This window comes from Cyrtonyx montezumae, unplaced genomic scaffold, assembly GCF_038088225.1.
Source record: "Cyrtonyx montezumae isolate F1298 unplaced genomic scaffold, pur_monq_1.0 scaffold_35, whole genome shotgun sequence".
Classification (NCBI taxonomy): Eukaryota; Metazoa; Chordata; class Aves; order Galliformes; family Odontophoridae; genus Cyrtonyx; species Cyrtonyx montezumae.
Window position 1 is genome coordinate 2259421 of NW_027072040.1, and position 24754 is coordinate 2284174.

A 24754-nucleotide genomic window follows, 5' to 3' on the forward strand; every position below is an offset into this window, starting at 1 on the left:
CATGATGTACATATCTGGTTCCATACTGTTCTCTTCCCCTGCTCTCCCATCATGCAGTCATGAGCTCACCTTCCAAACAAGAACTGTGTTTTTACTTCCTTCACAATTTAGTCATTTGTGAATGAATCCTGGGTGCTGCAGTGACACGAGCGCCAAGTATTTTGATGGAAAATTGGTTAGATAGCAGTTTTTAAAAGCTGTTGTTACTGCTGTATGAAAGCTATATTGTCCGTACTCAGTGTGATTGGTGGTTGGTGGGTGGCCTCAGAAGTTGTGTCTACTGGAAGTGGTTACGTTTTGCAACTTCTAGAGCCTAAAAACAATTCCTGTATGGATTATTTGCAAGCTCTGAGTGGTATGGGTTTTTTTTTGTTTCTTGTGTTGGGTATTTTTTCTGGATCAGGGTGGAGGATATCTTGCATAGATTTTTTTTTTTTTTTAATGCTTTTTAGTTTGTGTCACCAGTTTACGGGATTGTTCGGCCTGGTTCTGTGGGAGACCCACAGACCCACACCCTGGGGAAGTGGAAAAGGGAAAAAGGAAAAGGGAGATGGGCCTAGAAACAAAATTAACAACAATCTGTGAAGGAAGGCTAACTTACTAAATAAGATACTGGAATGCAAAATAACACAATATAATACAATATAGTTGGAATTGAAGCTAATAAATTAAATAAAATGAGCAGGAGAGTGTCTGATAAACCCAAGGCCTTACACTAACGCTGGAGGTGAGATGGCAGCGAGCAGCCGCTGCTGGGTCTATCCGAAAGGAAAAGAGTGAGTCTCGTGACATGCAGGCAGTTTTTATCTTTCCCTCAGAGCAGAAAAACGTAAAAATGCAGAGCAATGCCAAGTCCTCTGGGGGACGTAGTTCTTCTCTTCTGAGACAGGTACACCCGAACCATTGATGATCCACGGAGCTGGAGCGTTAACTCTTTAACTCTCAGTGCACTACGTGATGTTATGATGTGGAATACCAGTAACAAAAATCTTAAAACCATGACAAGTTTGTGAATATGAATCCCGCTTCTTCTGATTCAATATTTTTGTTCAATCTGTAAGTCTTGGCATAGATTTGTTTTTCATACTATGCTAAACAGACAACACACATATTAGGGTTAGTATATTGCCCTTTAAGGTTTTATTTCATGACCAAATTCAGATGAAGTTTCACAGTTCATCATTCCATAATCCTAGCAGTCAAATGGAAGGAAAGTAGGAGAGGCAGCTAGAATTAAAAGCCACCGTAAAAGTATGCAAGTAAAACTGCATGGAAAAAAGGCTTGGAAGCTGCAAAACAAAGTGCATATAAGTCAAAGCCAGAAGCTACGGCCTGTCCTACAACTTGTTTGTGATGGGACAACTTTCAAAGTTGCTGCAGGATTTTTTTTCTAGGTTTTTTTTCTGCTTGCAAATTCCAAAATACAAGGTTTTGTCTTTTTTGTAGAAACTTTGTGTTCTCTGTGGTCTTCCCTCTTCTCAGTTCAAGCACTGGATATTCACTTGATGGCTTTACCAAAATGTTTTTCTTTAAGTATTCTGTACAAAAGTAGGAGCAATATTGGCTTTGAGTTTGCTACTAACTTATACTTCCAAGTAGCTTGGAAACTGGAGATTTCTATTGGGCCATGTGTGCAGATGGCTAGATGGCCATACACAGAGGCACTTTTTCCATATTCAGGCCTTGTGTGCATGCTTATTATCTCTTTGTTGTTCTTCTTCTTTACAGTGACCTTAATCACAGCACGCAATACGTGCAGGGGCTGGCACTCTGCACTCTTGGCTGCATGGGCTCCTCAGAAATGTGCAGAGACCTTGCAGGAGAGGTTGAAAAGCTCCTCAAAACATCCAACTCCTATCTTAGGAAGAAGGTACTTCTGAATGGTTTATTAAGGCTTAAAACTTGAGATTGATGGGGTATCTCTAATAACTGGAACACTAGACAGCTTGGAATGCTGACTGAATATTTGCACGTGTTCAAGACAAGTTGAGGCCAAAGCCTCCATCTGTGCAGAGTGAGGCTGTCTGTAATCCTCTAAAAGACTATCCTCCAACAGATGAGCATCTCTTTCTAGTTTCATATTTTGTACATAGAGGTTATTGATTGTAATATGAGCACCTGTCCACAGGCTTTAGCTCCAAACTTCTAATTGTTAGCCGGTATGAAAAGAGCATCTGTAAAGTATAAAAATGTTGTTCTTTTTAAATAGATTTGTTTGTTATCTCTTGGGAAGGTTAGGGGAAGCAATGGAATTTTAGGCAAGACATTAGTGCTAAGGGGTGTTACTGTATTTTGGGAAAAGGCAGTCAGTGCACATGATTCTCAGACAGCTACAAAGGTCTTTTCTTGCTTCTGTTCTCTAGAAAAGATGGGCAAACTTTTTGAAGCATACTTTGTTTTTCATGGGACGTGTCATCTGAAGGGGAAACTGTTTTGTGGGGAGGTGAACATACTCAAAGGAAAGAAAACAAGTCATGAATATTACATAATGCTTTGGAAGTGAATAATTTATCCCCCTCCCTAACAGTGAGACAGGCTGAAGTAGCCCTATTTAACTCAGAGCTGCATAGCGATTAGTATGGCCTCTGAAGTTAATAACTTGCATATGAACATCTTTAAGTGCAACTGTTACTTTGCACCTTAGTGCTTTTTTTTTCCACTTCTTAGCTGTGGAAGTTTTATTAAACTCTTTTCTGCAATGCTGTTTACTATCACTTGTAGCAGAGATTGGAAGTATGCACTGGAGCATTTCATGTCTCTGTATATCATGAAATGCGTGGTAGTTCCCGCTGTGCTAGATGTTCTCAAAATGTCTCATTGTCATTGCACTACATACTAATTGAATCTGTTTTCCTATGCAGGCAGCATTGTGTGCTGTTCACGTTATTAGAAAGGTGCCTGAACTTATGGAGATGTTCCTGCCAGCCACCAAAAACTTGCTGAATGAAAAGAACCATGGTAATGTCTGAGCCTGCTTAGCAAGACTATACTGTTTTTTGCATATGGCATACTCAGTACTGAAACCTTTTATTTGGATGTATCTACTGAGTTGTATTTTTATTATTTGTTTCTTCCTGTCACTGTGCAGTGAGATTAAATGTAATTTAAAAGGCAGGAATGTATGACTACAAATTAGCAGGACTTTATATACAGCATAGGTGATGAAAGGAACTCTTACGTGGTTGGTTTTTTTTTTTTTGTTCTTTTTAACTCACTTCAAAGTGGGTGGAATGTAAAAATGTGTGACTTCTATCTTAACACACTGCCTAAAGGGAGTGTGCTTTTTAGCTTTTTGTATGGCTTCGGTTAGCTCAGTGCTCTAAGGTTATCTGCCACTTGTTTAGTGGGCATTACCAGAATGGAGATACTCTCTGTCAGGAAAGAGTCCGTATTCTGTACCATTTTCGACCGTAATCTTGATTCTCACTTTAACGTGTTTTGTTTTGTTTTGCTAGGGTATTCTGTTTTTAATGCATTTTCTTGTTCAAGTACTTAAGAAGATTATTTAAAGAGAAATGTAAAAATAATTTATAACCTGGTTAATTCGCATCAAGTTAGTGTGCGGTCCCTGAAGTCTTAGTGCTTTTCACAGAATCACAGAATGGGGGGTGTTGGATGGGACCTCCAGAGATCGAGTCCAACCCCTCTGCCAAGCAGCTCCCCAGCCCAGCTTGCACAGCTCGGTGTCCAGGCAGGTTTTGAACGTCTTCAGAGAAAGAGAAGACCCCCCACCTCTCTGTGTAGCTCCAGTGCTCTGTCACTGCACTGGGAAGAAGCTCCCACACACATTTGTGTGAAACTTCCTGTGCTTCCATTTGTGGCCATTTCCCCTCATCCTATCATCACACACTGCTGAGAAGAGTCCAGCCTCGTCCCTTTGCCTCCTGCTCTTTAGATATTTATAGACTTGGATCGGATCCCTTCTTTTCTCAAGGCTGAACAGCCCCAGGTTTCTCAGCCTTTCCTCATACGGGAGGTGTTCCACGCCCTTTATCATCTCTGTAGCCCTCCTCTGAACTCTTTCCAGGAGATCCTGGTCTTTTTTGCACCGGGGAGCTCAAAACTGGACACAGTACTCCAGGTGAGGCCTCACCAGGGCAGAGTAGAGGGGGAGGATCACCTCCCTCGACCTGCTGGCCACACTCTTTAGTGCACCTCAGGATCCCACTAGCCTTCTTGGCCACCAGGGCACACTGCTCATGGCCAACCTGTCCTCCACCAGGACACCCAGGTCCCTCTCCTCAGTGCTCATCACCAACAGATCATCACCCAACCTGTACCAGTGCATGCGGTTATTCCTCTGTAGTTGAAGGACTTTACATTTTCTCTCTAAACCTCAACTGGTTCCTTTCTACTCAGCTCTCAGCCTGTTCAGGTCCTGCTGAATAGTAGCACAGCCTTCCAGCGTGTCAGCCATTCCTCCCAGCTTCATATAATCAGCAAACTTGCTGAGGGTGGACTCTATCCCCTCATCAGGGTCATTGATGAAGATGTTGAACAGGACTAGACCCAGCACCAACTTGTGATGAACACTGCTATGTACAGGCCTCCAGCTGGTCCAACTGCTATGTACAGGCCTCCAGCTGATCACAACTCTTTTGCTTGTCTGCAATGAATGTGTGCCTTCAGAAAATAGTTGGTTGTGCCAGGAGTCCTACAGTACATGTTACAGCAAGTTTGTCTCCAGACAGAGTAGTTAAGTGCAATGTTAGTAACAGGCTGTGTGTTTGTTTTTCATTTGCTGATGCCTCCAGTTCCATCACTGCAGGGCTGCTCTCTAGATGGTATCCCTTCCAGCATCTTCACTACACCACACTGCTTGGTTTTGTCCACAAACTTTCTGAGAGTGCATTCAGTGGTTAATTTTCAGCTGTTATCATCTAATTAGATACTTTGTGACTGACATGCCTTTTCTAACTACTTTTCAGAGATGCTTTAACTGGGTTCTGCTGAGGCAGGAGACACAGCAGTTGGCTGCCAAATAGGCAGTTTGGCTTTACCAAATAGTCTGCTGTAGTCTTTCTCCAAACTTGAGGTTTAAGACCTTCTAAGGAAGGCCCGGTGCAGACTATGTAAAGCTGGGTAGAGTATCCAAATCAAAAGAGAAAATCAGTACGCTAAGAAACTGAACAACTACAATACAGTTAAGTTTGCCCTTCTCAAATCTTTAGCTTGTGTTACTATCTAAGAGTATATTTGATATGCGAGTTTCTTTAAGCAATATGCAAGTCCAGTTTGTCTTCTCCTTTGGCTTTTAGTTGCTGAACTAAGATGTGCACTTTTGCCATCAAGCTTGGGCACAGCTGCAAGTATTTTTTGGGGGGGAATACGTGTTAAGAGTCAAGAGGAGAAATTTTTGTATGATTTGATTGTTTTAATTATTAGCTCTAAATTGTAATGAAATTAAACTTTTTTTTTTCTCTGGCTCTTAGGTGTTCTACACACATCAGTAGTCCTCCTCACAGAGATGTGTGAGAGAAGCCCAGACATGCTTGCACACTTTAGAAAGGTAAGTGTGAATTTGTTAGCATTACAGTACTAATTTTCATGGTTTTGTTTTGGTTTTGATGCTTCTTAATTTCTGAACTGAAAGCAATGTGTACCTTTTAAAAATAAAATCCTTACAACTGAAGAATTGTACTACCTGCTTGCTATCAAAACAATATGGAAAAAAAAGTGGGAATTGAGTGCCTACCCCTCTTCAAGAAGGGGGGGAGTTACAAAATGTCACTCTTGAAGACTGTGTAGCTAGTATGAATGTCATCGTAAAGTTAAGAGTTAGAGGATCTCCTTTGACTTTTGTTCCCTTACAGCTTTTTTGCTCTTCCTAGCGAATTTCATCAGGATGTGCATGTGTATTATTCATGAAGAAGCAAAAAAGTCTTGCATGTACACATGAACCCCTTAATCACTGCCACACCATTTTATAAACTCGCATAAAAAAAAACCAATGGAAGTTCTTGTTCTCTCAAATGGAAGTTTGTGTTGGATGCATGCTATATTACATAATTTTCCATTTTAACTTAAGGTTACATTGTCGATGTTACTCCCCCTCTGATAGGAATGTTTGCTTATTTTCCCCCCTCTTAACATGAATTTCCTAACATTAATTGCTGTAATTTGTTGTGCAGTATTGTTGCTGTATTAAAGACTACCAGGCTATCTGAAAACTTGGTTGTTTCTTTTTTACTAATCTGATTTTTGGTCAAAGAAGCAATTGAGTAAAGCTGATAAACAGAGCTGGCCATTTGCTCTTCTTGTGTCTCAAAGAGATTTATTTATTTTCATGCCCATTTTACTGTTCTTCATTGACTTGTTTGAAATCCCTAGTGTTATACACAGTTGGTCCTACTGATGCATTTTACCACTTTGGTGTGCATCTCCTCTTGTCTTGGTTGTATATGGCAGAGCAGGAATGAAAGTGAAAGAAAGATTACGGACACTTGAAATGAAAGTAGCCATTGCTGCTACTAACTGCTCAGTTATAGGTGGTAGTCTTACTAGCCTGACTCTGCAAAATGTAAGTACTAGGTTCTTGCTTTCCTAGCAATCTCTTTGGTTGTTTATGCTGTGAATGATATAACATTGATCTGTCCATAATGCCTGCTTCATCTGTTTTGTCCCTTTTGTCTGTTTGGATTCCTGCTCTGTTAGAATGAAAAGGTAAGGTTTAATTTTTGTAAATGGTGCATGCTTGCATTGAATCTGTACAAGCTTGCCTCTTGTGAGGCAGTACCAGTTAATGCCATGCTTGTGATTAATGCCACATGCTTAGATCGGTTGTCCTTGTCCAATGCTTTTTGTGTGCTGGTCTTGTCGCTAAAATTTCCTACACATAGCAGCCATGAATCTCCATTGTGGCCTTCTCAAAACATAAAACCCACTTTTCTCAAGCCCTCATTTGGGGATTTCTAGGGATTTTTTTCTGCATATGCACACTGTAGCCATGAGTGGTCTTTACCACTAACGGCTTTGTGCCTTGCCTTAAATGTAGGGCAGCTGTGGGTATGTCTTTTACGCAGAAGGAAGCAGGAGAACTGTGTAGCCACCTGTATTTGGTGTTACCATGCTGCCAAAGAACTAGTGGGTGCAGATCTATGGCTGATGTTTTTCATCAGTGAAATTTGAGTGCAGAAGACTGGTGAGGGGGCTCTCAATCAGTCTCCATGGCTGTAATAATTTCCTTTGTTTGCCTTGTCCTCAGTTCTGATAACATTCTTGCATGTTAGAAGGCAAAGCAAACAGTAATTAGGGCTCCAGGAATGTTACTGAAAATCAGTGCACTTGCGTATTACTCTCTTGTGAGGGAATGTGTGTTGCAGATTACAAAGCTTTTCTCCTGAGAGGCTGAATTGGATGGAGTATCAAACTTAAAAGAATCTTAATAATTTACTTACTCCTAGCAGTACTTGAAAAGATCAAATCTCTCATCTATGCCTGATGCTCTGTGAAAACATGTGATCAGTACTACACGGGAATGTATGTTAAAAATTTATGTGGAGCTGATGTGGTAGAGCTCCCAAACAAAGTTTTGGAAGGATGCTGTTCTAGTAGTCCTAGCAGCCTCCCTTTTCATGAGGATGGGGGTTCTTTAAATTGATATTTCCTTTTAGATATTGCTGATCAAGCTCTAGTGGATTTTGTACTTCAAAGATGCAATGTGGTGTTCAGACTCTACCTTAGATAGGAAATGCCTAGAAACATTTGAGCTGTAGATATTTATGTAACAATCTCTAGATGTTCAGGCTGAACTTTGAGGAAGAAATCTGTAGGCCAGCTTGCTTTCAAATGCAAGATTTGTTCTTGGACATGTGCTTCAAGGGTAGGGGAGAAGGAACAACAAGCTAATAGGTACATTTTCTGACAACGTTCTCTTTGCAGCTCGTTCCCCAGTTAGTTCGTATTCTGAAGAACCTTATCATGTCTGGATATTCACCAGAGCATGATGTGTCCGGGATCAGTGACCCCTTTTTGCAGGTAAGAACTGATGCAAGCAGTGATTGATAGTTCTGATGTCTCATAACACAGTGCAGGAGTAAGTATGACAAGATTGTTACCAGAGGGCAGCAGTGTTGATTTCAAGATTGGCGTTGTGTTAGAGTAGGCTGGGTAAATGCTATTCGTCTACCTTGGTGAAAGACACCAAGTGGTTTAGTTTAAACAGAGGTTGTCATGCCCTATGATACTGAGCAAAAGTTGTGTCAAAATCAGGAATTGTAGGGGTTGGAAGAGGCCTCCAGAGATTGAGTGCAGCCCCTCTGCCAAGCAGCTCCCCAGCCCAGCTTGCACAGCTTGGCATCCAGGCAGGTTTTGAATGTCTCCAGAGAAGGGAGACCCCACCACCTCTCTGTGCAGCTCCAGTGCTCTGTCACTGCACTGGGAAGAAGTTCCCACACACATTTGTGTGAAACTTCCTGTGCTTCCATTTGTGGCCATTTCTCCTCGTCCTATCACCACACACTGCTGAGAAGAGTCCAGCCTCGTCCCTTTGCCTCCTGCTCTTTAGATATTCATAGACTTGGATCGGATCCCTTCTGAGAAGGGAGAAGAAACAATGAATGTTGGTCTTGCAGAAATGTCCCTAGTTTGGCACTGGATATACTCTTTAACAGTTTTGGCCTATTAGAAGAAAAAGAGCACAGTGTTAGCCTGTTAATGTTGTTAAAGATCTTAGAATAGAAAGAAATCTACATTATGCTTTCAAATGGAAAATTAGCCTTTTGTTCTGCTTCTTTGCCACTGCTAAAGAAAAACATTGAATTTCATGGCCCTTACATAAAAGACTTGTATTGAGTGAGATTTTCTTTATTTTGTCGTGTAGGTGCGAATCCTGCGGTTACTAAGGATTCTAGGGCGAAATGATGATGATTCTAGTGAAGCAATGAATGACATACTTGCACAGGTGAGACCTGCAAGGTTATTCAGCTTACAGTTTCTCTTCTCATTTGCTTATTATTTGGATTCAGCAGCTCTGGTGAAGATACAGCTGCTTGCCACACTGTGGTGAATTTTGCTACTTAGGGGTGTGTATTCGTGGACATGATGCAGTAAAGGCTACTGAGTTTCGCTGCTTCTTCTACAGAGCAGCACAAAGGGGATCCCCTTTGGAGGCAATGGAGTCACTTATTTTGTTTCTTTCCTCTAGGTTGCTACTAATACAGAAACAAGTAAAAATGTGGGAAATGCCATTCTCTATGAAACTGTGCTGACTATTATGGACATAAAATCTGAGAGTGGACTGAGAGTAAGTTGTCTTTGCCATGGCCTTTTTGTGTTAGAGCTATTTGTTGTAGAGGACACATGAGGCAAAAAAAAGCCCTGAGGTTGCTTCTATGTAAGACTGTAGCCTCTTTGAAGGGTGTACATAATGTTTGTGGTGGAAATGCAAAGTCACGGCCTGAAACAGTGATGGAGCACCTGGTGGGAAGGCAGGGCCAGCCATGGGAGCTCAGCTGCATGCAGTGCACCTGAGTGACCAGAGGGGCTGGAGCCAGGATCAGCCCTTCCCAACCCTCATTTAAAGGTTGGCAGTGGAGGTGAGGGTAATATCTCTGGAGATCCCTGCCTACCTGAGGTGTTCCATAGATAAGCACATTTTCTTCCATTCTTTCTGCATCCACAGCTGCTGCATTTGAGTTTGTTCTCATTTGCTGCAGCCAAGGAGGTTGTACTAGTACAAGGGGAAAAAAGGAAAAAAAGAGGGGGAGGGGCAACAAAACTTCCTGAGGACTGTTTCTCCTCAAGTAGGGGAGAGAGCTGATACTATGTTTGTCTTAGTTGTTTTTTTTTTTGCTTCATCAGGCTCCTGAGTTTTGTTATGCTTTTGGCCAAGAACCATAGTACTAACATTGCCTTTAAAGTCACCTTGAAGCTGTGAAGGAGGACTTGTTGGTCAGTAACCTTTTGTAACTTTTTCTGCAGGTGTTAGCCATTAACATCCTAGGCCGTTTCTTATTAAACAATGACAAAAATATTAGGTAAGTTGTATGAAGTGTGCTCAATCTTTGCCCAGTTTAGAATCTCTTAAAAAGCAAAGACACAAAGATGACTCTATGTAGAACTTTCCAGGACGGGGTTCTGGGGAGTGTTGTTAAGTGGGGTAAATGTGACTGACTAGCTTTCTTTTTTTCTTGGTGAGTTTTCTCTGCTAAAACCTTAACTATGGCTCTGTCCCTATTAGTTGAGTCTAGGCGTGTAATGTAATTCTTAATGTGATTTCTTAATCTGGCTGAGTGGTTGGTTTTTTTCAGTATTCTATAAATCTCCTGTCTTGTCCCAGCTGGTCAGCGATGACATTCAAATCAGAGTGGACAGTGGATACTTTTCAAATTAAACAAGGAGTTTTCTTGTTTGTTTGTTTTTCCTGTCTGTATACTGTTGTCAGAAAGAAGTAATGGTTGTGCGCTAATCACTGTGAACACGGAATTGCTGCAACTGCCAGAATCTAGTCATATCTGTAGGCATTATTATTACAAATCATGGCATGAGTAGAGGGCTCTAGCTTTGGGAATTGCAACTCATTTAGGAGTTTGTGTTTCATATGTGGAGATCTAAAATTTAATTGCCTTGATTTTTCAAAGTGAAGACTGGACATGAGAAAAAAACTTTACTTTTGGATAATAGGGCACTGGAGCAAGCTACCTGGAGAAGTGGTGGAGTCTCCCTCTCTGGAGATATTCAAACCTGCCTGGATGCTTTCCTGTATAACCTGCTCTTGCGAGGGTAGGAGGGGGATGTTGTGCTAGATGATCTCTGCGAGTCCCTTCCAACCCCTTTGGTTCTGTGGACAACTGGAATGAGCCAAGGATGTCTGAGCAGCAGGCTATCATTAGGCATGTTATAGTTTTGTATGGTAACTCTACTTGAGCTGGGCAAGGTAGTGCCATGGAAAGTCCTTGCTTGTTACTGAGGAGTAGAAGAGTGCTCTGCTCTGTTGCAAAAGAATGTGGTTAGGTGTATTTGTGTATAGAAATTGAATGCTTACCATTAACTATTTTTGTTATACTATATACTTATCCCAGATACGTGGCTTTGACATCATTGTTGAAAACTGTGCAGACAGACCATAATGCAGTACAGAGACATAGAAGCACAATTGTGGACTGCCTGAAAGATCTGGATGTCTCCATTAAAAGGTAATTTTTTCTTCCCCAGACAAAAAAGTAGTGTCACATTATCCTGAAGTAATGTTAAATTCTTAAATAAATGATTCTAGATTAAACTTAGACAGTGGTAGAATTCAAATTTACTAGATAGTTTATGTTCAGATCATCTGAACAGTGTCCTGTTGTGCTTTCTTGGTATTTGTTTAACCTTCTCTGGACCATGAGAGAGCTTACAGCCTGATTCATTGTACTATAGGAAGACTTTTTTTTAATGTACTCAGTATAAAGTTCTTCCTCTGATCACTTTTAACTACTTCAGTTGAGTTCCTTTCACTTGTAACATCTTTGTCAGCTACTCATAGGTACTACTGAATCAGTTGATCACAATTCTACTGGCTTGTGTGAAGTACTACACTTAATTGCCTAAATCAAGTACTTCTGACCCGTGTTTGTTTCACTACTCTCTTCCTGATCGGTATTCATTCTGTAACTGGTTGTCTTGAGCTCAGTGCAGCATAAAGCAAGCATGTCAGTGACAGGGACTGTTGCATCCCTTTTGCATTGGGTGGAATTCTGTTGTGGGCCAGAATTTCATTTGATCCTTGCTACATCATGAACGTTTTATTTCTTTTAGAATTGCTCATCCTTTTATGTTCATCTTGTCTAACCAATTAGATATGCCAAGGATACTTGTGCTGGAAGGTGTTCTTCGAATTTATGACTCTTTGAATCAGGTCCAGATTTTTAACAGTATTACTCTCTAACATGTAGAGAATAGGAAACAATTTGGGACTTTCTTCTGAAGCTTAGTTTGAACGGTTATGAAACGGGTGTAATGTAATTCCATTTTACAATACACTATCCTAAAAGGTAAATCTTTATCTTATGTTCAGCAAGTCAGGCAATCAGTGTGGTGCCAGAGTCAGTGTGATGTTAGGCTCTGGAACAGCAGAGACTTGTTCAGGTTTTGGGTGGAAGGCCACAAAAGCATTTTACTGGCACCTGTTAGGAAAACATGCTGCCAACAATGGAGCTTCGTGTATGAGTGCTGTTGGAGGATGAAGCCTTTGAGTGATCCATCGGCAGAGCACTGAGCCGTGCTGACACTCAAGCTGCTGACAATGCGCTGTTCTCATTGAAGCAATTCATTGTATAATGGAGTACCCAAACAGAAAGTTTTGAGGTCTGGAACTTGAGAGAAAGACATACCTGGTTTTGGTTGACATCTAAGGTATGGCCTGTTCTTGTCATCTTTTGAATATTGCAGTGCAATCTGGTCTATGTAGTGTAATTCAGAATAGCTTTGCTATTTAATCCAAGTCTTTGTCTGCTTAATGTGATCAAATTCCATAATTAGGGACTTCGTAACAGAAATGTGGCCTGTAATATGATTGAATGTGAGCAGTATGTGTTCAGATAAATGCCTGATGTTAAGATTGTAAAGTGCTTATGTGCACCTGCAGTATTGACGTAACTACAGTAATGTGATTGAACGACTAAGTAACGTGGGAACTTGTAACCTGGCTGGGTTACATCTGAGAAGAACCAATTGGATGAATGAAAACAATTCTAGTAATGATCTGAATTTTCAACCAGCCACAGCCATAAAATAAGAGTTAACAGTTTAGTTAGGTGTTAAGATTGAATGTGAAAAAATACTTGTTTAGGTAGGTCATTCCAAAAGTGATGCCTCCAGTTTATTTCCACAGGAACAAGTACAAAGAGTACAGTAACATACTTTGTAGCTGAGAATTTGCTTTATCAAAACAGTATTTCTCAACATAATCACCACTATTAGTCGATTTGGACCAGTGAGCTGCTGTAGACATCATTCATTTGACTCTCAGCTACAGGAAGAATGATAAGGAATATCCAGGGAGCTACAAGCCTGTTGGCTGGACCTCAGTGCCAGGTCATATCAACTGTTGGATTACACTGAGTGTTCAGTTGTAAAGAATAGTCAGTTACTTAGTGAGACTGCTTTAATACATTTCAACATAGCAGGTTGTTATGGTTGTACAGTTACATGCCCAGAAGTAAGTCACACTTGAAGACAGTAGTCTTCATTTGAGGAATGTGGAACAGATAGAGACGTCGTGGTACTAATATAGTAATAGAAGGGACAAGGATTAGCCTCTTACATTTTTATATGGAAAGTAATGTCATGTAGCCAGGACTTTGTCTAATTGTGGTGACAGGGAAGGAATGAATTCCGAAAAAGACGCTACAGTAATCCTGAGTTCTAGCAACCTTTTGTAGTCTGTCTGCCAGGGCATGATAAAGCTTATCAACTCTGATGTGTTCGAATCTCTAATGGATGGAGAACAAAATGGATTTGAAGACTTCTGAAACTAAAGAAATCTTGTTGTAGCTGGTGTAACTTTGTTATTGCAGTTGTGTCAGAAGTGACCAATGTGTAGCTATGAATACTTGTACCTTAACACTAATGGATTCTAGTTGCTGAAAGATATTTCAAACCTTAAGGTATCTTGGGCAACTCCCCCAGCTGCACTCCAGTTATGGTTTTCTGGCGTGGCTATTTCTTGTTTTTTCCTGAACAAGAAAATACTGTTGCGTTTAATCTTGTGAGAAGAGCCTTCCATAGTAAGATTGTTCTTTTAACCAAAAGGTAAGTGCATTTGAGTAACTATACTTGTTTATTTTACTTCACCAGGAGAACGTACTTTGTTTTCTATCCCTTACCCTAGGCGTGCAATGGAACTGAGTTTTGCTCTTGTTAATGGGAACAATGTTCGTGGAATGATGAAGGAGTTGCTGTATTTCCTAGATTCATGTGAGCCAGAGTTCAAGGCAGACTGTGCATCTGGAATATTCCTTGCAGCAGAGAAGTATGGAATCGATTTGCTTGCCATTATTTTTTTTTTTTCATTTATCAGATTTGTGAGATTTTTGCCTTGTTGGGGAAGGGAGGGGATAGACACTTGAGAGAGTGAGTTGATTGTGGGATTTATTGGTTTTACTCCTGCTGAAGAACAGGGCATACTAGTGCTTCAGGGCACACTAATGCTCCCTTGTGGGCAGTCCTCATATCGCTAAGCCAGTTGAGTTTATTGATTTATGTTGTTCTTTGGAGCAGGTTTTGTGTTGGTACCTTGGCCCTTTGCCCCTTCCACATGCCGTCTTAGGCGAGCTCCCTGATTACATCTGCAAGTGAGGTGATTTCATTATAGTTGAGCCATTGTAATCAATAGTCTGAATTTGAAGCATGTGTAAGATATGGCTGTGCTTGTATATTCATTCAGCATTTCAGTGTCAACATTAATAACAAAAGGTCAAAAAATTAAGTTATTTTTTTATTCTAAGAAATAGTGAGCCAGGAGGTAACCAAAAGGAGGAAGAGTTTTTGTTAACTTTGCTGATTTTCTTGCTGGTGTCTTGCTTGCTCTAATTCTTATTTTTGTCAGATATGCTCCTTCCAAACGCTGGCACATAGACACAATCATGAGAGTCTTAACAACGGTAAGTAAAATAGCCTCTCTTGTGTGTGACTTTGTCCAAATTCTTGAATTCTATAGCAAGTACTTATATAATAGTGACTAAGGCAGGTAGTCACAAAGTAACTGTGATAGTCATTATTAGGAGAAACGTATGATTTCTGAAGTATGCAAGAAGACAGTGTGTAGGAAAGTTTCTTCTACTGTAGTGACTAAGTCAGGGCAATTCCCGTGTTTTCTGTCGTTCTAATACACTGTCCTTTGAGGAGACAGTGAACACAGCCTTAAGTAACCTGCAAGGAAGGGATTGAAACAATTTACTGAAATTATTCTGAGCGGAGTCTATCAAAAGGTTTTGATAGAACTGTAACAGCAGCTCATTGTTTTGGGAGTTTGACTGTTGCTTTTTCACTAACTGAATCTCTTTGTAGACTTCACAGTTGAGGTTGGAACTGGAGTAGTGTTTGAGCAAATGAGAGAAGAGGGCTTGATGACTTGGGTAGGCAGTGTGTTCTCTGATGCAGTGCAATGGGAGGAGATTTACCTTTATTAGTGTGTTTACATTTGAGAAGTTCAAGAATTGAGACTTGCTTCTGGGCTACTGTGACACCCTGAAACTGAGGAACTTGGATTCCTCTGGGCGTAGAATTGATTTCCACTTGAAGGTTGGTAGGCTGTGAAAATTGCTCTCATATGACTCACTTTTATTAAAGTAACTTCCCTCCTTTGACTGCTAGGGAAAACCATTTCTAGAGTTACAGTCATGAGGCTGCCTACTGCAGACTCTTATAGATAAATATCCTATCCAGATTACTAGACTTATGAGAATTAATACAGAAATACTGTCAGCTCCTGGTTTTGCCTAGCTGGATTTTCACTTAGATGGCTTAATTGGGCTCGTTTAATTTCTCTTTTGAGTGATTATTTTCAGTGCCAGAGGGAGTGTGCAAACAAAAACCTGTTTTGAGCAATGTACGTCTTTCCTTTAGCAGTAATGCTAATGTAGAGTCTGGCTTTCAGGAAGTGATGAAAAAGCTGCTTTGTACCCTCAGAGTTTGTCTTAGAGCCTTCTGTTTAATAGAAGCTTTTCTGTGGTGGTCTCATTCTTACGTGGCATAGAAATAGAACAGGATTCTTATGTGTATATCCTATCCTCTTGACAGACAGTTTTTTATCTACACTGTGGCTTTCTCCAAGTATAGCTGAGTGAGAATGTACTGTTCTTTACTTCAACAAATCTGGGTTTGCTCAAAATCAATTATCAAGTACTTGAGGATGATAGGGTTGATTTTTAAACGTGTGTGAATCAGATTGCTTTGTGAAGGATGGCAGCAGTTGCTGGGTGTTAACTGAGAAGTTATATAATGAATCCTAACAATTTTTTCTCCCAAATACATGTGTTCTTGCAGGCAGGAAGTTATGTTCGTGATGATGCTGTTCCCAACCTGATTCAGCTGATAACTAACAGTGTGGAAATGCATGCCTACACTGTGCAGAGACTCTATAAAGCCATCCTTGGTGATTACTCTCAGGTAATACCTAATACAAGCAGCTTTGATTTCCTTACTACACTGCAGTAAATGTATTTGCTAAACATATCGAGGTAAATCAGCATCATGCTGTCTATTTCCAGTGGACAGATTGCAGTGAAAATATCTGTTCTTCTGCTGTAAGGATTTGCTTGGCTGGAGGGAAGAATAAGTTTGCTGTAGAAAGTAATGGTGGTTTAGGTTTTTTGTACAGAAATGCCTTTATCTCTGAGGCATCTTTTTTGTTTTTTGATTCCAACAGCAGCCACTGGTACAAGTCGCCTCCTGGTGCATAGGAGAGTATGGAGATCTTCTGGTATCTGGTCAGTGTGAGGAAGAGGAGCCAGTACAGGTATAATCTGAGAAGGAGCAAGTGTGTGCATTTGGCTGAGGCTGGAGCTGTTTGATGATGGTTATGTGAGGGGATTGGTTGCAGTGGTTGGTTAGTGTCAATGATTTAAGGGCTGGTTCGGCCCGGTTCTGTGACGATTGGTGCGGGGGACCCACAGACCCACGGCCCAGGAAAGGGGAAGGGGGAAAGAGGGAAAAGGGAGATGGGCCTAGAAACAAAATTAACAACAATCTGTGAAGGAAGGCTAACTTACTAAATAAGATACTGGAATGCAAAATAACACAATATAATACAATATAGTTGGAATTGAAGCTAATAAATTAAATAAAATGAGCAGGAGAGTGTCTGATAAACCCAAGGCCTTACACTAACGCTGGAGGTGAGATGGCAGCGAGCAGCCGCTGCTGGGTCTATCCGAAAGGAAAAGAGTGAGTCTCGTGACATGCAGGCAGTTTTTATCTTTCCCTCAGAGCAGAAAAACGTAAAAATGCAGAGCAATGCCAAGTCCTCTGGGGGACGTAGTTCTTCTCTTCTGAGACAGGTACACCCGAACCATCAATGATCCACGGAGCTGGAGCGTTAACTCTTTAACTCTCAGTGCACTACGTGATGTTATGATGTGGAATACCAATACCAAAGATCATAAAGCCATGACAGTTAGTAGTGCTATCTATGATAGTGATGGGTCTGGGAATGGGAACTCCTTTCTGTGCTGCTGGCATGGGCTGTATAAACATACCCAGCTTTGTCTCTGAAGAGTGCTGCTGTGCTGGTCAGAGTAACGTCATTTTGCTTCTAACCTAGCTTGCATAGTTTCTACTGGGATTTTAGCTCTGTTTTGATAATTGCTTTTTTTTTTAATATGTGAAACAGGGCTTTGTCTTAAATTTTACTTTAAGATATCCACCTGTATGCATCTGTTTCATGCACTGCATATGTGCTGCACATTCACAAAGTTAATGAGGAGGTAGGAGATGCCCATGAAGCAAGAGAAGTCATTGCGGTATACCATGCTTGCTGCAGAGCCTCTCTCTCTCTCAGCCTAACCTTTCTGTACCTTTTCAGGTAACAGAGGATGAAGTTCTTGATATTTTAGAAAGTGTTCTGATATCTAATATGTCTGCATCTGTTACACGAGGCTACGCTCTCACTGCCATCATGAAGCTTTCCACAAGGTTCACCTGCACTGTCAAGTGAGTTTTCTTTGATATTGCTCTGCATAGGATTTTGCTGCAAATATGCTGGCATTGGTTGTCTTTAGTAGAGCTATTATTTGGGTGTGTTTTATTTCCATGGTTAATAGTCTTCTTACTGGCTTTTACAGTTCTCCTTTGCTTGCAAGCTGAAAGACTTCCACCAATTCATACTGTTTTCTGTTTGTGAAAGTCCTCTACTGTGTGGGCAGTATATATCACAATGTGCTTGCTTGAAAACTTAATAATGGGAAGGAAAATACTTTTGATGCACTCCTTCTGTTGTTTTGTTTTGTTGAGAAGAAAAACAACCTTCTTTTGTATTACGGGTTGGCTGTGGGTCATTGAGCTTTGGTATGCTGTACCTTATGGTGACATGTTGATCAGCTACTGACTATGCTGGGGAGAAACAGGAGCACTTAAAAAACCGGTGATGCATAGATAATTTAAGAAAGCAGCAGTGACTACCATTTCAAATGAGTTATACACTACGCTTCTTGAGCATAGGTCAATTAGTGTCTTTTGGATCGTGCATGCTAATTTCTTGCTCTTTGCAGCTAATTCCATATTTTTTGTTTAATTTTTTCCCTTTCACTTTCCTCATAGTCGCATTAAGAAGGTAGTTTCCATTTATGGCAGCAGCATTGATGTGGAGATACAGCAGAGGGCAGTGGAATATAATGCACTATTTAAAAAATATGATCACATGAGGTAAGTGCTGATGAGTTTTAATGTTTGAAAAAGCTAATAATCTACCCTGATCTTCTATGTAGTACATACAGAAAGCTTAAACTGGTTATTCTGGTAAAATTAAAGAGGAACTACAATCCCTTCCTGATCTACTACGAGGTGTTTTAAAAACTTTGGATATCCTGTGGTAAGTGTTCTGAGATCACAGGCTTGCTCTTCCAAAACACTTCTCCCATTTTGAGCTTGAAGTTGGCTATTGTTCTCTTTTTGGTGGTGAATCTTAAATTTGCTAGCTGAGTGTCTGCAGGTAACTTACTGTGCCAACCTTAACGGTCGTTAGGTTCAAGCTGATCTTAAAACACCTTTGGAATAATCATGCAGAAATCCACTGACCTCTTTTCTGAAGCTTTGCTCTGAACTTGAGGTATTTCTTCTGTCAATGTTTCAGTTTTTCAGAGCATCTTTTTAAGTTACTCTTTCCTGTAGAACCTGTTTAAAATCTTGTCATGGTTTGCAGGACAGTTTGACCCGGTACTGTGACAATTTAGGCAGGGGACCCACGGGCCCACACCCCGGGGAAGGGGAAGGGGGAAAAGGGAAAAGGAGAAGGGAGATGGGCCTAGGAACAAAACAGCGGCAACGATCTGAGGAGGAAAGCTATTTTACTAAATAGATATCAGAAAGGAAAAATAACACAATATAATATAATATAATTGGAATTGAGGCAAATGAATCAAATAAAATGAGCGAGAGAGAGAGTGTCCGATAAACCGAAGGCCTTACGCTAACGCTGAAGGCGGACGGCTGCAACAAACACCCACTGCCAAGCTCGGTCCCGAAGGGAAGAGAGTCCCGTGACTGCAGACAGTTTTTATCTTTCCCTCTGAGCGTAAACACGTAAGAACGCAAAGCATCGCAAAGTCCTCTGGGGAATGGAGTTCTTCTTCTCTTCTGAGACAGGCATACCTGGAACTATCGATGGTCCACGGAGCTGGAGCATTAACTCTTTAACTCTAAATGCACTACATGATGTTATGATGTGGAATACCAGTACCAAAAATCATAAAACCATGACAAATCTCAAGTTCTGCTGGAAAATGTGTGCTATTTTTCTGCACCACTCAGCATACCTGTTTTAAAATTCTTGAGCATATTAACCTCCTTATCTTAATCATTGAAAAGTCCCCATTCATCATTGTTTTACTCAAGTAGCCATTTCTCCAAGAAAGTTGATAACTAATGCTGTAATTCATCATGGTCATTAATCTGCTGTGTGTAACAATTTATTGTTGATGTATAGGAGAACCATACCAGGTATACCACAAAGAACACAAAGATTGGAGGAGATTTCGGGATTAACTTCAGAGATTCTTGAAAACTTTCCATAAAATGGCATTCTGATTACACGCCTATTCTGAAAATAGGTCTCATCTATATTTTTGCCTGATCTGGAAACATTGAAACTCTGTTTCGTCAAGATGATGGAATAAGATAAATCGTTGAGGAGCATCCATTCTAGAATCTAGATGAGAGTAGAGTAAAAAAATGGATGCCACTAGACTAAATATTGCCTGTGTTTGTAGGGGCTTTCAGACTTTTTTTTTCTATTTCCTCCCCCCACCAATCACTTTTCCCATTGGTACAATCCTATTCCCTATTGTGTGGGATACAGATCCACATGATGTTCTCTGTACCATGGGATCTGTGCAGTGACTCAAATTGTGCTCTTGGTAGAGTTATGTTAGTGAGCTAGGGTGTGTGTGCTGACTAGAGCTTCACATGAGGCTTTAGGAATGTGTTAAGAGCCTTTTGGTCAGAGTTGACCATTGCAGGCAGCAGTGTCTGATGGTCATCTGGCTTTTGATCCACTGGCATTGTATTGCCATTCATAGTTTTGGGAAATTCAACATAAGAAAACCAATGTGAACTTGACTCAGCTTTACAAGAGAGCATTAATAGAGCATTAGTGCTTGGTGTTTTTTCTTCCCCCTAGCATATTTTAGCATTCATTACAGTGTAAATGTCAGTGTTTAATAGTTTCTGTTCCTTAAGACTTTGTTTATGTCCAAATACTTGGCCCATTTTTGGGGTTACTGTGTTGGTAGTCTGAGTTACTCATTATGTGCTGTGCTTTGAGGCATGGTCCATGATGGTAATGGCTCTTCTTGTATTTATAGACTAATTTTCCCTGTATGACATTTGTTTTTGTTGTGTTGAAGTCAGAGTACTGTGTCCTGTGCTTCTTCTCCTTTGGTTTCTGTATCCTTTAAGGAGGGGGTACTCTTGAGGACTAAACTTACGCTTCTTAGAAGCTTGAATTTGACTTACGAGGGTGTGATGGTTGGCTTTTCCAACCTGCTTTTGTTACCTATTTTGGCCATTCAGCTGAGCATGAAACAGAGCAGTCAGACTTCCTGTATCTGCAGTTAATTGCTCAATCATTTAATCTGCTTTGTTATCCTAGTCCCATTGTGAAAACTGTGTCCAGTATTAGCTGAAAATAAGGGTATTGTTTGGCTTTCAGCTGACATCTAATGTATATATACTGACACAATATGGCAGGGATCATTTTTGGCCACCTGAAGCTGTTATATAGTCCTATAGCATCCCTGCAGTGGAGCCGAAAGGAAGAGGCAGGTTGTGCTATGTGCGTTCTCCTGAATATTTGAATGTTTGGATTGGGATCCAAGAAAGTGGCACAGAATAACTATGTCAGCTTCTTTCAGGCCAGCCCTGCTTGAGAGAATGCCGGTGATGGAGAAAGTCACTACCAATGGCCCTACTGAGATTGTACAGACCAATGGAGAGACAGAAACGGCAGTACTGGAAACCAAACCTCCACACTCTGGATTGCAGACTGGTAGCCAGGTAATGGAAACTGATCTAACCTAAGTTTCCACTGCCTGTCAGCTTGGAGTACTAGCCTCTGACCTTTCAACAGTAAGCTGAGGCAGTCTCCCTTCCTGTCCGTACCTCTTTTTGAGTTCTGGCCTGGTGATTAATCACATCGCATTTCTGCTCTGATGGTTCCAGTGCCAAGAACAGATGTGTGGAAGAGGTTATTGTAGGGAATGCAAGAGCATGAAGGGATAAAACCATGTATCCCCAACCTGTTTGTGTCCTCAGACTCTATCCCTCTGTTATCATTCTGCTTCCAAGAACTTGGAAATTTGATCTCTTGGAACTGTAACCAAACTGAGAACTTCCCTGATCAGTCAGCAGCTCTGGTCTTTAATCTGAGGACAAGTGGAATTCATCCAGTTTGTAAGGATATGAATACGTAACTTCTTTTCTCATTAGGCAAATGATTTGTTGGACTTGCTGGGGGGAAATGATATAACACCTGTAATTCCCACTGCACCTACAAGCAAGCCAGCCTCTGCTGGTGGGGAGCTCCTTGACCTACTGGGAGACCTCAACCTAACAGGTGAGTAGGCTTCATCTCTTGAAAGTCTACGTAACCTCAGTCCTGGGGTGGGTCAGGATGATTGCTGAAGATGCAAGGGACTGGCTTGTTCATCACTATTAAGACCCTGTCTTCATGACTGTTCTTGTCAGGGTCTGCATTAGCATACAGGTGGGCATTATCAGGGGATGACATCAGGAGTTGACACGCAGTGTTTAGACAGTGGGACTTTTGTATTTTCACATTCCAGTCTGGGAACACTGTGAGCCTTTCCAGAGAGTAAGATACAAAAAATGACTGCATAGTGCCTGCTAGCTCACGAGGAGCCAGTCCTTGTTGGATAAAAGCGGGCAAATGACAACAAAATAATGATTTGTGTATTGCTATTTGAGCAGTTGATAGTTGGAGAAGGAGTAATTACCCTTCATTCTATGACAGCTAAATCTAATAATTCTCCAACATTTCTTGTAGGTTCCCCAGTATCTGCCCCTGCACCCCAGATATCACAGCCTCCATTCCTGCTTGATGGACTGTCATCACAGCCTCTCTTCAATGATATTGCTGCAGGTTAGGGACATCTGAAACCTTAGCTGAAGGTGGCACAGCAGAAGAGGAAACAAGGGGTAGTAACGAAAAGGAGATTTCATTATGAAATGTGATAAACGCATTGGAGCAGGATGGGAGGTTGTTTATCTACAGAAGAGTTTGTGTTCTGGGGTAAAGGAAATGAGTTCTGTGATGCTGAGAATGATGTTTAGATTCTCAAGTCTGCTACTCTTTTGTTTTCTACAGGAATCCCTTCAATTACTGCATACAGCAAGAATGGGCTGAAGATTGACTTCAGCTTTGAGAGGTCAAACACCAACCCCAGTGTCACTGTAATCACAATACAGGCCTCCAACAGCACAGAGCTGGATATGACAGATTTTGTTTTCCAAGCTGCAGTACCAAAGGTAGAACCACTTAAGGCAACTACAGGGACAGGTAGAGGGCCAGCTGCAAGTGCCTTCTGATCAGTACTTTAGTGTAGACAGAAAGAAGTGGCATGGGTGAGCTGTTAAAAGGTTCTCGTGCTCAGTTTAGTCATCACCTTTCTAATCCAAAGTTAAGGATATAAACAGAACGTAGGATGGGTTCCTGTCAGAAAAGATTTCATCAAAGCAGATCATCTTATTTTAAAGTCACCATTTTTCAGAAAAACAGCTAAACCATGCACAGGGAAATGTTGGGTCAAAAAAAAAAAAAAAAAAGACCAAGGTAAATCCTTCCCTTTCTTTGTTCTTAGTTTCTAAGAAATATATTGTACTCTTTGTAGCTATGAATATGTGGAAAAAAGAAAATTCTTTGGAGGTATTAGCTGCTTATAAAACTTGAAGTGAGTTCCCACATTGCGATTACTGACTATTCTCCTTAAAGCAGTTAGTTGTCCTCTTGGAATTAGCTGCAGTGCAAAACAGGGGATGGATACTACCAAGTCTGTAGTAGAGTAGAACATTTAAGCAAGATTTGATTGAAATGTTGAAATTTGGGAAAACGTATTCACTTCCCAGAGTTTTGCTTCTGAGAATTACTAAGCTCTGACTTCAATTTGGAAAAAGTTTTGTACCTGCCACAGGAAGGAGTCAGGGAGAGAATCTCTAGCCTCCTGGGGTTAGAGATTTGCTGAGCAGTGTTGGCTGTTCCACCTGAGAGACAAAATTGAAACAGTGCATCACTGCTGATATTGATAGACCACAGTATGCCCTAATTCCCTCATATTTGTGCCATCTGGATCTTCGTGTAGAAATATGGTGGGCCAGTGAATATATTGTTCGTTGCAGATAAGGGATTGAAGAACTAATTACTTCACTTCCTTGTGTTTGTTCATGTACTGTAAGGACTTAATTTCTTTTTGTCTATACTTATATAAACTAATACTTTTTTTTTCTTCTCTGATGAAGCATCAACTTTTCATTTTTGTTCTTCAGACATTTCAACTGCAGCTTCTGTCTCCCAGCAGCAGTGTCATCCCTGCATTTAACTCGGGGACCATTACACAGGTCATTAAGGTCCTGAATCCACAAAAGGTGAGTGATTCTGAGAACAGTTAAAAAGACACTGTTTGGAAGTTGTGCATTTAATGATAGGGAATTATGTTTTGTAGTGAGAATTTTTTTTTTTGCTTAGGGCTAGGAGAATATTATGGAAAGAAATACGAAGAAGACAGGAGGTTTGAGACAAAGATTTGGCTTTGTTTAGTTATACTTCTAAAACAGATTCAGTGCTTTGCCATCTTGCATTTGTGGATGTCTGTTGCATCAGCACAGTTGTTAGCCAAGTTTCTAAACCCTCTCTGTAGAGGAGCAGAACTTAGTGTCTGTGGTGTAGAAGTCTGAAATGGTAAGATGCTTGCTTCTCTATTTAAAGTTCCCTCTTGCTGTCTGCAGGCGGCATTTCTTGAAAGTTGTTAACAAAAAATAGCTTGACCCCTAATCTTTGCCAAGTTATCCATTTTGTTTAGTATATTAGTGTATATTTAAATAGTTGAGGGGAAGAGTGTTTTGCTGTGCTTTAATCATAATTCTTGATAGAGAGGTTTCTGAGACTGGGGGGAGATAAAGGGTAGACTTAAGAGGAGAGAGGGATATGGCCACACCTCCTCCTTAGGAGGTTTAGCAGTGAGGTGACATCAGAAAGAAAAGTGCAAATTATTTCAATTATTTTATCCCTTTTGGGACACTATTGACATCTTCCTGACACTTGCTTCTTTAGTACTTAGGTACTGCTGTAGATGTTAAGCTGACTGATGTTTAAAAAGTTTAAAAAATTCTCAAATTTTAGCCAAAGATTTTGCTGAAATTGCTGTCTTCTAGTGCACAGTTCCCGTGATCTTCCCTTGTCAGTGTACTCCCTTTTGGCTCTAGTAAGGCATGCAGATAATTATTCTGTCTCATATAATTCTGTTATGAATGCAGTGTGGGTTCTGGAAGAGACCTGAAAGTTATTTTATAAACACAAGGGGGTTTAGAAGCTTTCCTGTGAAGT

General features: G+C 40.7%; 1 protein-coding gene and 1 non-coding gene across 6 annotated transcripts in view; both read left to right on the forward strand.

The window, feature by feature from the left end:
* Positions 1-24754, forward strand: part of AP1G1 (adaptor related protein complex 1 subunit gamma 1) — a 43382-nt gene that overhangs the window by 15218 nt on the left and 3410 nt on the right. For 3 of the 5 annotated variants that reach the window (XM_065745365.1, XM_065745366.1, XM_065745367.1), the window contains 19 exons: positions 1729-1870; positions 2862-2958; positions 5433-5509; positions 7882-7977; positions 8822-8902; positions 9146-9244; positions 9922-9977; positions 11022-11135; positions 13814-13954; positions 14531-14585; positions 15970-16092; positions 16352-16441; positions 17507-17634; positions 18241-18345; positions 21051-21192; positions 21625-21751; positions 22202-22297; positions 22523-22683; positions 23698-23796. In XM_065745365.1, the coding sequence (XP_065601437.1) occupies positions 1729-1870; positions 2862-2958; positions 5433-5509; positions 7882-7977; positions 8822-8902; positions 9146-9244; positions 9922-9977; positions 11022-11135; positions 13814-13954; positions 14531-14585; positions 15970-16092; positions 16352-16441; positions 17507-17634; positions 18241-18345; positions 21051-21192; positions 21625-21751; positions 22202-22297; positions 22523-22683; positions 23698-23796 (2029 nt within the window). The remainder of the gene's footprint in view (positions 1-1728; positions 1871-2861; positions 2959-5432; positions 5510-7881; positions 7978-8821; positions 8903-9145; positions 9245-9921; positions 9978-11021; positions 11136-13813; positions 13955-14530; positions 14586-15969; positions 16093-16351; positions 16442-17506; positions 17635-18240; positions 18346-21050; positions 21193-21624; positions 21752-22201; positions 22298-22522; positions 22684-23697; positions 23797-24754) is intronic. The other 2 variants (XM_065745368.1, XM_065745369.1) reach the window with 2 other exon arrangements.
* LOC136054266 (small nucleolar RNA SNORD71) lies at positions 12150-12233 on the forward strand. The gene has a single exon (XR_010622726.1). It is a non-coding gene; the product is annotated as a small nucleolar RNA SNORD71 (small nucleolar RNA).